Genomic DNA, 12,371 nt, shown 5'->3' with positions numbered 1-12,371 from the left:
ATGATTTTTTTTCCCCTCAAAAAATCTGATCTGATTTTTCTTGCACAACATGACAAATATGGAAATGTTTAAAAGAATTGCACATGTTTAACATATATCAGATTGCTTGCTGTCTTGGGAAGGAAGGAGGTAAGGGAGAATGGGAGAAAAATTTGGAACCCTAAAGTTTTACAAAAATGAATGTTTAAAACTATCTTTACATATATTTGGAAAAATAATATTGGGGGAAAAAAATTCTCTCCTGAGTTACAGAAGTGACATGTAAATGATCCACCATTCTTAAAGAAGCCCTCCCAGAAGCAGCCCAACCCCCTTGTCTGAGCTCTTTCTCTTGTGATGAATACCAAATTGAGAGAGGTCATAGTGAGCAATTCCAGAATGTTCCCACTACCCCTCCTCCTCTGGCAGTATCCCAGTCATCCCTGACCCAGCTCTAAGGTCAGGATCTAGCCATCCCTAGGGAAAAAGCAAGGGCCAGGCAGATTTGGGCTAGGCACCAGTCTATACAACATGCCCATAAACTATAGGCAAGACAGGAGAAAACACACACAAACACACACACACATACACACACACACACACACACACACACACACACACACACCCCTGACACAAGTCAGGGTAGGTCAAAAGAAAATAAGGCCAAAGGAGAAAGGAATCATGCTCAATCTAAGAGGTGCCCTTCTTCCAGCTCTCATTCATGCACCCAGCTCAATTCTTTCCCTTTCTAGATTTACCTCCTTAGAATTCCCCAAATTCTTCTCCTCTGAACCTCTGAATTTTACAGATGATGAAAAATTAAGGCCCAAAGAAGGAAACGATTTGCTCAAGATCACAGTCAGTATTTGTCATGAGACTCGACATGGTTCTTCTGGTTTTCTGATTCCTTGATGTGTTCTTTCAATTATTCTATATGCTGTTCTTTTCTTTTTGATATTCTTGTTTTTAAAATTTTTTTTAATAATAGCTTTTTATTTTCAAAATACATGCAAAGGTAATTTGCAACAGTCACTCTTGCAAAACCTTGTGTTCCAAGTTTTTCTCCCTCTCTCCCTTCCCTAGATAGCTAGTAATCCAATATAGGTTAAACATGTGCAATTTTTAAAAACTTATTTCCCATATTTATATGATGCCTTTCTTATATGTTCTCCCAGGATTCCCTGGTCCTTCTAACCAACTCTTTCCCCACCAAATCTATCACTTTCTCTTCTTTGAACCTGTACTTTGCTAACCCAGATTCCATTTTATGTTGTGTTAGTTTTTGGTAGAATATGCCCAAGTCAGGGTCTTGTTCCTATTCCAGGCTTCAAGAAGCTTTGCTTTCATCTCTCTGTAGACTCCCTTTACATTGTCATTAGACTATTTCCCAAGAATATTGCCATTACTTGTGATGGAGAGAGAGCCATCTGGGATCATAGAGAGGACTGGGGATTTAGGGTGGATAAGGCATAGTGTTTTCACCTTTGTTGTTATTTGCTTACCTTTGTTTTCCTTCTCATTTTTTTTTCTTTTTAGTCTGATATTTCTTCTATAGTGTGATGGATGTGGATATGTGTGGAAGAGTTGCCTTTGTTTGATACATATTAGATTGCTTGCTGTCTAGAGGAGATGAAAGGGGAAGGGAGCGGGGCTTTGCAGGGGTGAATGTTCGAAGCTATCTGCATATATTTTGAAAATGGGAAACTATAGTTTAAAAAAATGCAAAGAATATTGTCATCAAGGAACTGGAAATTGAGTAGATGCTTATGAACTGGGGAATGGGGAATGGTATATGAAGGTAATATAAGACAATAATAAATTGTGAGCAGGCTGATTTTAGATAAGCCTGGAAAGACTACATGAACTGATGCTGAGTGAAGTGCTGATGAACTGAGTGCAGAACCAGGAGAACATTGTTCACAGAACAAAGAAATTATACGAGAATCAACTTGGCTCTTCTCAATAATGCAGTCATTCTTGTGATATAAAGTGCCATCACATCTGGAGGGAGAACTATGAGCACCAATTGTGGATCAAACCATGATATTATTACCTATTTGTTTCCTTTTTTGTGGTTTCTTTTTTTCCTTTGGGTCTGATTTTTCATGCACAATATGACAAATATAGAAATGTGTTTAAAAGGATTGCACATATTTAACCTATATCAGATTGTTTCTGTCTGAGAGGGAGGAGGTAAGGAAGGAAGTAGCAAAATTTAGAACACAAAGTTTTACAAAAATGAATGTTGAAAACTATTTTTACATGTACTTGGAAAAGCAAAAAACTATTGGGAAAAATGCCATAAAGAAAATGCCAAAAAAAGAAATTATTCCTTAGCCAACTCTTTGTTAATAAGGTAATGATAGATCAATAATGATAGCAATCATCATATTGCTTTCTGATTCACTTGATTGACAATCCCTCTGTGCCCTAATAGATAGTGAATTTAATTGTAGAAGAAAAATCTCCTTACCTAGTAGGCCAATCTGCCCTGGCTCCCTGCCTTTAGCTAAGCTGGTCCTTTTGGCCCTAGTGCTGGCCCCAGGGGTCCCTCTCAGAGCTTGCAAAATGTTCCCAAGATTCACTGACAGCCAGCAGGTACTCGAGGGACCAGAGGAAGACTAACACTGATAACTCCTTTATACTTAAGTAAGTGAAGGTAGACAAGCAACAAGCATTTATTAAGCTCTGGGTATTTGCCAGGCCCAGTGCTAAGAACTATGATAAAAATGCAAGCCAAAAATTATCCAGTATCTGTCATTGTTTTGAAGGAAAGAGGGAGAACTCATTAAAAAAAAAAAAAAAAAAAAAAAAAAAAGTGGCAAGAGGTGGAGTACCAATGCTAGGATGGGTCAGAGAGTTCAGGGATATAGACACTTTGATCCTGTGCAGCCCCAATCTTTGTCCTCAGGTAAATTGATGCTTAGCATCCATCATCTCTTGTTCTTCCTACATGACCAGCCCACCTCCTGTTTTAGTCATACTGCTCTGAAGCCATCCTTTCTTGGCATCTCTCTGCAAAGTGCTTTGTTGCCAACATGTCACAGCCCACTCACTCTTCCCAGGTGTCACTGCTTTGTCATTTGGGTGAACTCCAACTTTGATTCTTGAGACTGTGATAGCCTCAGGAAAGCAGAAAGAAGAATTGTTATTAAAAAGATGGATCTTTGTTTCAGGGGAAGTTTAAGAGTTGAATTTTATGACTTATAAAAAGACTTTCCTTACAACTATCCTGCAAGACAGTTAAGACTAATTTTACAGAAAAAAGCAGGGTTAGTGCTGTGAATGGGACAAGAATCCAGGTTGTCTAAATTCCAAATTTAGTGGATAAGCATTCACTACATTGGATTTGAGCAGAACTTTAGAGACTATAGAGACTCCTGGAGCAACTGAGACCAGAGTCACATTTGGTTCTGGCAGCACCATCCCCCAGCTCTTTATTCTTCCCAAGCAATAGGTCTTGAGGGAGTAAGACTGAAAAATGCAGACATGACATGTTTAAGCCAAAGAGAGTGAGGATAAAAGGGTGTGGAGAGAAAGACTGCTGTTTCTGGAATCTAAACGTGGTGAAAAGAATCCAATAAGTGTAAGGAAGCAGGGTGTTTGGCATGTGAGGAAGTCTCAGCTGGTAGAAGAAAATCGGGCTATTAGCTTACCTTCCCATCTTCTGAATCACATGGGTTATCTAATGAAGATGGGAAGGAAAAACAATGGCTTTTAGCAGTTTCTCTTCTAGGAGCTGATAATCATTTCCTTGTTGATGACTCTTGAATGTCTATGTCCAGATCTCTGCCAGTAACTCCAGTGCTACCTAAATCTAATGAACATTTCAAGACTCAACAAATCCAAAATAGAATCCAGAAGAGGTTTTTGAAAGGGAAGTTTTTCTATCCTTTCCATCTTTGAAATTATTGAAAAAAAAAACAGCTAGTTAAGCAATTCTTAATCATACTTTCAGTGGTTCCTCATAGCTTCCAGAACAAAATGCAAATTCTCTTGCTAGGGACTTGGCTTTCACCTGGCTGCAGCCAAGCCTTTTCAGATTACATATTCTTCCTAATCCTCATCCTTTAGTTCCAGTTCTACTTTGAAAACGCTCAATTGTACCACAATTAAGGAACAATGTGAGCACAACTTTCAATTTCTAACATGCAACATTTCCACTAAACTTGTAAACTGCAACTCTTTCTGTAAGCTTCAGTTGCTGTTTCCAAGGTCAATACATATTTATGGTGTATCACTCCCAGAGGTAAGGGTGGAATGATTGGTCTGAAAGCAATTCCATTGGAATCCAATCCTCATCACCTTCTGTGACCAAGAGTAGTTCTCCTACATCCCTATGGGCTTGGGATTAAGATTTTTGCATAGGATTTTTAGCAACTCCTGTAGCAGAATGACTACATAATGTTCCATCTCCCACATTTGTACTAACTGTCCTATGTTCTCGGAATACTCTCCACCTCTGCCTCTTGGAAGGCTTCAAAGCCCGTATGTCACTTCCTTTAACCAAATCCTATTAAGTGCAAATTCCCACCTTGTTTAAGTAAGCCTGGATGAATTTCCCTCACCCAGTACTGGAGAAAGGATAGATATGGGAAATGCAAAGTCTAAAAGTGGCAGTTCAGTGTATGGAGGCAAACATCTTTATAGATGAAGTAAATTACAGAATGTTGAAAAGATTACTGGAAGCCAAAGAAAATACCAAATTTAAAGGATGCCCAAGGAAGAGTACCCCAGGCATGGATGCAAAAATCAGCTTACACTAAAGCAACTTTCCTTTCTCTGGAATATATCCTATGGGGTCAGAAGAAAATAACATGATCCAGGCCATGAGTCAGGCCAAAACAATAGTTTTATTTCAGCATTCAGCAATCTCAGCCATCAAAAAATAAAACTCTAACACCAAAGGATGGAAGGAAGACTTCTCTACAGCATGATTTAGGTGGGCTGCATCCGGAACCCCCCCGGGGCACCACAGGCAGGAAGGATGGTGGTTATTCATTCATCCAATAAATTAGGAAGCGAAGAATTCAGGGGGCCAACTGCTCATTTCTGGGCTGGCATAAGGTCATCGATGGACTGGCCCTGCTCCAAACGCTTCTCCATCTCAATGAGCAACTTCACACCATCCACCACCATCTGCACCAGCTCTACCTCTGAGAAGCCCAGTCGATCAGCATTGGAGATGTCAAAGACACCACCCACAGCTGCTGTGTCCACTCCACCTGTGTAAGGAACAGGGTATTAGAGGCCTTCAGGTACCAGTACAGTTCAAGGGATGGAGGCCTCCTTGATCCTGATATTGTAAAGAAGTTTATAAGTCTCAGCTATTATAAAGTGAAGTCTTATTCTCTGCAGGTCTTGTTATGGTAGGGGGCAAATCTGGTTTAGTTTTTAGGGGTTACTGTCAACCACTGGCCTTATCCTATCCACTTCCCTCCTCAGTCAGACAGGAAGAGCCTATTCCCTGACCTTGCCCTCCCCTTGTACATACCTGTGCCCCTTTTCTGCAGTCTCAGCTTCTTCAGCACCTCGCCAAACTTCTCATACTTGCCCAGGTGGGGAAGTTTGATGTGGACACCTGCACGCAGGCCTGTGCCCAGGTTGGAGGGGCAGGTCAGGATGTAGCCCAAGTGGGGGTTCCACATGAACTCGTAGTTCTTGGTCTTAAAAAGGGTTTCAATCTAAAACGTGTAAGAATTATAACCAGTCAGCCCACATAATGTTGTCTCCCCCTAGTCCATAAAGTCCGGAAAGCCTATTTTCCCACATCCAATGCAAATGATTAGAGCTGGAAGCCTCAAAGGCAGAAGGATCCCAAGGGATGCTGTTCATCCCTGTTGGCATGGTTCCCTATGAGGCAATTGGGGAATAGTACCGAACCCCTTAAGGAGAGAACATGAAGATTCTCTTCCAGGGGGTAGAAGCAGAGAAAGGAAGGAGCCTAGTGGCGTCAGAAGCAAGTCCCCATGGACCAGTGCCATGGTAACAACAGTAAGCAGATGCCAATTACCAAGTCATTTCCCCCAGAGGCAGTGAAAGCCTAACTTTACTTCTGAAAGGGACAGCAAATTCTTGGCCATCAGGTGAGCAAACGTCAGAAGCAGGTGCTATGGCTACCCTGAGCCTATGAAAAGCGCTACCTTCCCCATATGGTGAACATAACCATGCAGAGGACAAATGGATCAGCTCCAATTACAAAACTTTATTTTCTAATTGGGGGCTAGGAGATGGACCTAAGGGATCACCCTTTAACCTGAAGCCACAGTGACTATGGGACTGCCTCTAGTCAAGTGGTTTCTTTCCAATTCCCCCTTACCTGGGTGAGCCCTGTGCAGAACCTTGTGAACACCTCTTTCATGTTACCTCCCTTCTGCATGGAGATAACCCTCAGGTGATCTTCCTCATTAATCCACACCAGAAAGGTCTTGTTGTCATTGTGCCTAAAGGCAGAAACCAGAGTTCTAGGTTGCACATGTTTAAGGATTAGAACAAAAAAAAAAATGCAGCTACAATGTTCTACAGAATTCTTACAATGTTTTTAAATACCCAATATACAAATATATAAGGTCTTGTGTTGCAGTTCAAGTTTTTTCTACCCTAATTTAGGGAAGGCAGGAGGGAGAGAACAGGAAATGAACTGGACAAGATCACTTTATTATCAGGGATAGCACAAAGAATTCCCAGATCTCAGGAAAGAAAGACCATGGCCATGACCTTGGCTCCCTAAGTGTAGCAAGCTAGATGAGACAAAAAGCTTATGTTCCAGCCTTCTCCCTGAAGGTCAATGGAAGCTGGCACCTCCTCCCCCCCTTCCACCTGCCTTGGCAAGGAGGAAAAGCTTAAACCAGTCCTGGCCTTCTCTTCCTCCCCAGTGCTACCTGACTGCTGGGATACAGCTAACTATGTCACAGGGGATCTGGAGAACACCTCCAGATAGCAGGAGTGGGGGGGGGTAGGGCAAAGATGTGTGGCTTACAAGATCCAGAGCACAAACTGCCATCCCTAAAAGGGCAGGTGAGGGGAAGAGAATTTTGAGAAGTATTTTAAATTAATGCTAAACAGAGCATTTAGGCCTGGACCAATGGACCGGGGGCAGAGGGACAACAAGTTTTTTCCTTTCTGTATTTCTTGGTAGTCAAGTCAGTATGGAGCTTGCAGGGCAAGATCACCTAGGTGTCATCTCAGCACTCTTGGCAGTGAGCCAGGAAACGTAGTGCTTTAAAGTTAGGTTATGAAAAGTCTGCTGCCCAGCTGAGGGGGCAAAATCTAGGTAATATGCTAAGGGACTCTGGTCACTGGTCGGAAGGAGCCCATCTCTGGCCCTCAGTTAACTTCTTTAGAGAACTCCTTATAAATAATCCATTTGAAATGAAAATGCTGGCAAGTGGAAGTCACAACTCCAAGCCCCACAGGACCCTCATCCAGGCCTACAAGGTCACATGGTTGCCATAGGAACCTGAGGTGCCATATTGGCAGCAGCTGGGTGTGCTAGTCAGGCAGGCAAAAGCACAAGTTCGTCTGGGTATGGCTAAACCCCTTAACTTTCCTTCCAGTCTAGTGTCCAAGTATTGAGCAGGTGAAGATTGAAGGGTGTGAAGATTGAAGGGTGTCTCTTTAAAGTGCTTCATTAGGCCTCAGCTTCCCAATTTTAACAAATTTCTATTAGCAGGGACTGAGCGCATTTTCTGTACAAGCATTTTATGCAACATGTCAAGGGTTGTTTGCCAAGTGCTTTGAGGTTAATATCCATTCCCTTTTTACAGGAACAAGAGGCTGACAGAATTTTAGTGATCTGATGACCAAGATCAAACTCCAGGCCCAACTGCCCAACTGAGCACTCTAAATCTAGTTTTTGGCAGTGTTGGGGGAGGGGGGGTTAAGACTACAGGCCTTTTTCCTCTGGAGACTTCAGGTTTTCCTCATCATAAAAGATTGCTGGAGTCCCTACAAGTTCTAGGCCTGGCACTCACCAAATGCCCCTGCCATCAGGCCAGTCTCGGGCCATGCCAGATGCCAAGAGGAGGGGGGAGACGGGCTTGTCGAAGAGGAAGTGGTCATCAATCAGCTGCTGCTGTTCCTGCTCAGTCATGTTCTTCAAGGCGTAGTACTTCCCATTCAGGTCACCTTCCAGGCTGGCCAGAGCTGTGGGCAACCAGGAAGTCAGTTATTGACAACACACCAAAAGACCCATGATGGAAACCCAGATATCCCCCTACGCTCCTGCCCCTAGCTTTGGGACTAATAGCACTCAGTCAGGTTACCTCAGCTTGGTCCCATGCTGTTGTCATTTTTCTGCTGACCACAACCAGAAATGCCATAGGCTAGGGAATTGGGACAAGTTTGACGAAAGAAAAAAAAAAAAAAAAAAAAAAAAAAAGGCCTCATTTCAATGGCTTTATTTTGGGGAGGGAGAGAGGAGGGGAGTAAGATTTCTGCCTTAAAAGTGAGAATCTCAGACACCTGCCATAATGAGTCTGAACTTAGACTACTCCCAAGGCCAGATGCCTTTTATCTTCAATCCCTCAGGGAAATTTAAGGCAACTCAGCTGACCCAGTTCTCATTGGGATGTTTCAGGATTATCCTCTCCCCTTTTCCACTCTAAAAATTATATAGCTGGAGGGTGGGTGGCCAAATAATGTAGAATTTATAGTTAAAATGACTACATACTGAGGGGGCCCTGCTGAATAAAGCTGCAGAATTCTAGTTTTGTTGGAAGATGCTAGTGAAGGAACCTCTGAATTCAAGGTCCAAGGACAGCCCCTGGCAATGACGGGATGAACCGCTGCTATCTAGTTTTCTCAGTACCCTGGGGAGGAGGGGGAGTCTTCCTGCCTGCCGCAATACTGCATCTGGCCATACAGGGTCACCACCTTTTGGACAGCAGCACCTCTAGCTTTCCACTTAAGGCTTCCAAAGAATTTTCCAATTATTCTAGCTTAGATTTAACATGGGCTAAGTCCCTATTCAATAGAGGAGATGACAGGACTATCACTTTCATCAGTATAAAGTGCTCAAGGTGAGCTGAGAATATAGGTCCCGTTGGAGTGCTTCCTACTGCCGCGGTGTGAAGGAAGCTTGGTCCACCCCTCCTAGGAAATACCTTCCACAGAGAGTTTCTCTACTGCACGGCGCTCGCCCCGGCTACAATGTGGAGGCAGGCAGAACCCCCGGATGCTACGACCAGTTCGAACACGAGAACTCAGCACATAGTTAGGATCCAGGTCATCACCACCCTGGAGGTAAAGAAATGAAGATTCGGGTACAGCTCCCAATGCAACCCTTAGCCTCAAAGCTAGCTCATGACTCTCCCCTCGAACCCTGTCCCGGACACCCCAACTGACCTGACAGCTTAATCACCTCCGTATCCATCTTCCCCCTCCCAAGCCCCAGTCACTTCCATCCGCATAGGGTTTGGGATAGGCTAATCCCTTTAGCACAGAGTTGAGGCTTAAGAACAGAGCCATATAAGGGCAAGCAGCCAGAGACTGGGAGGGGGGGAGGAGGGAGCAACCTACCTGCAGATTGTCAGGGTTAAGATCAGTCTTATGCTCATCTGAAGGCTTGTAGCCACCATGGCGGTCCTCAATGATGGGATCAAAGAGTTCCTTGAACACCTCATAGCTCTCTTCATCTCCAGCCACACAGCCCACAGTCATGATGAATGGGTGCCCTGCATGGAGGGAAAGGCAGAGGATGTAGAAAGGAGTCTAGATCGGGAAAATAAGGGCCCCTCGTGATCCATGTGGCCTTGTGATATTTGAACCCAGATTCTTGGTCTGTATTCTTGCTGTAAAATTTTCCCGGTAGGATGAGTAAAGAGATGAATATTTTCACCCACTGGGAAAAATGGAATACATGCCTTCCACCTATAATTAGTGTGCCCTAGTACACTATCCGAGATTGTGGGGAAATAGATTAAAGGCATTTTTCATCCTCAAAATGGGGAGTTGGGGAAAAGCACTTTTCTTCCCTCGGAAGAACACAATTTAGAGACTACTCCCAGTTATTGAGGACTGAGGACTTAAGGAGGGTGTGCAAGGCAAAGAAAGCCAGGATGGGAGGACATTAAACCTGGACGAGGTGTGGGGGAGGGAGGCAATACCTGGGTTGTCCACGCCGGTCTGAATGACATCATCCAGAGTGAAGCCGCTGGATGTGGCCTTATCCCGGAGTTTCAAGTAGAGCTCCAGTGTCAGCACCTTCGCCATGTGGTTGTTGTGGTTGGAGAGGTCGGGGTACTCCTCCTCGGCGGAGCAGCGGGACTTCATCGTGTTGTGGCTGTTGGAGAATGGCATGGCGGCAGGAGGCTGGCAGGGTTACCAGGACAAGGAGGTCACTCATTCAGCCCCCAGCTTCTCCTCGTGCACCCCTACTGGGAGCCCGAGTCACAGCCGCAGGGAGAGGGGGGAGGAAGGAGGGAGGAGAGGAGGCTGCGACAACGCCCCGAGCAATATGTACAAAGCCACTCCGCAGACTGCCGGGCTGCCTCCTCCTCCCCTCCCTTCTCCTTTTCCCCCCACCTCTTCCTCCTCCTCCCGGCAGCCCTCCCAAGGTCAAAGCCGCCGCAGCCCTGCAGCCCCGCAGATGGGTAGTGGTTAGGGGACCCAACACCTGCTGGCCAGGACGGAGCCGGGAGGAGGGTACGCAGGAGGCGTCCTAAGGAAAGGACCCCCACTCTCCCCATCTTTTCCTCCGCAGTGTCTGCAAGCCAGTGTTGGAGTGGGAGGAGCTGGGGGAGGGGTGTGCACAGGGAGGAGATGAAAGCTGGAAGATGGGGGAGAGGAGCCTAGGCAGGGAGGGAATGCAGACCCGCCCTGGGTCCCACAGCACCCGCTCCTGCAGCAGCAGCCATCTGATGGCTCGCCTCACCTCCCGGAGATCTGCCCGTCCGGAGGCGCTCCCCCGACATCCCGGGAGAATCAGGAGGCAGAGAAAACTAACCTCTCTTCCCAGAGTCCGCCCCGCGCTAATCCGAGGTGTGGGGGAGGCAGCAGCTGTCCCCCTCCCGCTCCCCCTCCCCTCCCCCGGGCTCCGTCAGCTATCACCTCCGCCCCCCAGAGCGGCCCCCCCTCCCGATCCTGAAAGCAGCCAGCCAGGCAAGACAAAGGGGACCGGGACGCCGCAGCTCCCGGCGGACCCCCGCGGAACAGATGGGAGCCCCGTCCAGCACCCCCCAGGACACACGCAACCACAATCACACCGGCTTCAGTGCCGAACCACGAACAGGTGCGTCGGGCTGAGCCGCAGGAGCTCCGCGGCAGGCGCCGGGCCGGCCACTCACCGCGGTCGTTCCCGAAGGTCGCGGAGGGAAGGAGCTTCGGAAGATGCTGCGGCTGCTGCACCGAGATCTCAGGCCACCTAAGCGGAGCCCAGTCACCGAGTCTCAGAAGCGATACCCTCCTCCGGCTTTATAGAGGCCAGGATGGGCCCTCCCATTGGTCGGTATTTATATCCCATTCATTCTATTGGTCCCTGGCGGGAGGGAGTCTCCCCGCTGTCTTTGTCTATTAGCAGCTTGATGCCTTCCATTTTGTTTACCCTCCGGGATCCGCTGCCCTCCCCCTCTCTCCCCCGGAGGGAAGCCTAGAGCCCCTTCCTCAAACAGGGGCGCGAGCCCCGCCTTCCCACTCCCTTCTGCCGGCGGCGGCGGGCTGGGGGAGGGGAGGGCGGGGAGAGTATGAGAACACGAGAAGTGATGGGAGGACATCTCCCGGGCTTTGGAAACTGGAGGAGGCTTTAGAGATCAGTCAAGTCAAGCACAGCCAGATAACAGGGGACGCGCTTGGCACACCTGAAAGCGCTGCTAGTCATTCCATGCTAGTCCAGCTCCTGATTTTAAAGGTGGAGAAACAGAGACGGCCGATGAGAAAGCGGCAGTCAGGATTCAAACCCAGATCCTCTCCGCTACACTGCACCTTCTCACCAAATGCCAGCCTCCAAGGCTTTGTCTATTCCCCCGGCGCAGAGCTGGGTGGATGCTTTCCAACCTTGGCAGCTGGGGGATGACGCAGGGCTCCTAGTCCTCCGCAGCCCAAGGGTAGATGGATGTCACTGGGATCAGGTGACCTAAGCTCGAAGCCTGAATCTCTCCCCCACCACCTTATGGTGAAATCATGAGATGTCAGTGTCACAGAGGGGGAGGGGAGAGCATGACTTAGAGATTCATTGGGTCCAATTCCCTTATTTTATAAATGGGAAAATTGCACCTCAGAAAATTGAGGGAACTTTTCCAAGGTCACAAAGCAAGTCGAGTGGGAGCGCCAGAATTAGAATAAGAGAATTTATACAACTGAAAGAAATCTTAGAATCTATAAATCCAACCCTATCTGTGCATAAATGAATAAACAATCAATAAGTGAAGACTGTAGAGAATCTGGAGATCTGGATT

The 12,371-nt window shown here is 46.5% G+C and overlaps 1 protein-coding gene across 3 annotated transcripts; it reads right to left on the bottom strand.

Moving 5' to 3' along the window:
• Positions 1–4,813: 4,813 nt before the first annotated feature.
• On the bottom strand, positions 4,814–11,404 carry CKB (creatine kinase B). Of its 3 annotated transcripts, none has more exons than XM_074291186.1 (8): positions 11,265–11,404; positions 10,086–10,290; positions 9,499–9,653; positions 9,084–9,216; positions 7,953–8,124; positions 6,299–6,422; positions 5,474–5,663; positions 4,814–5,204 (listed from the first exon to the last, which is right to left on the bottom strand). In XM_074291186.1, exons 2-8 carry the CDS (start codon positions 10,276–10,278, stop codon positions 5,026–5,028), a joined length of 1,146 nt encoding a protein of 381 aa, XP_074147287.1. In that variant the 5' UTR covers positions 10,279–10,290; positions 11,265–11,404; the 3' UTR covers positions 4,814–5,025. The 3 variants fall into 3 exon arrangements, with proteins under 3 accessions (XP_074147287.1, XP_074147288.1, XP_074147290.1); XM_074291187.1 differs by having other exon boundaries at positions 10,086–10,261; positions 11,265–11,377; XM_074291189.1 differs by having other exon boundaries at positions 11,184–11,361.
• Between the last annotated feature and the right edge of the window lie 967 nt (positions 11,405–12,371).

This window comes from Sminthopsis crassicaudata, chromosome 2 (genome assembly GCF_048593235.1).
Source record: "Sminthopsis crassicaudata isolate SCR6 chromosome 2, ASM4859323v1, whole genome shotgun sequence".
Lineage (NCBI taxonomy): Eukaryota > Metazoa > Chordata > Mammalia > Dasyuromorphia > Dasyuridae > Sminthopsis > Sminthopsis crassicaudata.
Note: the sequence above shows the minus strand (reverse complement) of the source record. Positions and strands in the feature narration are given on the sequence as shown.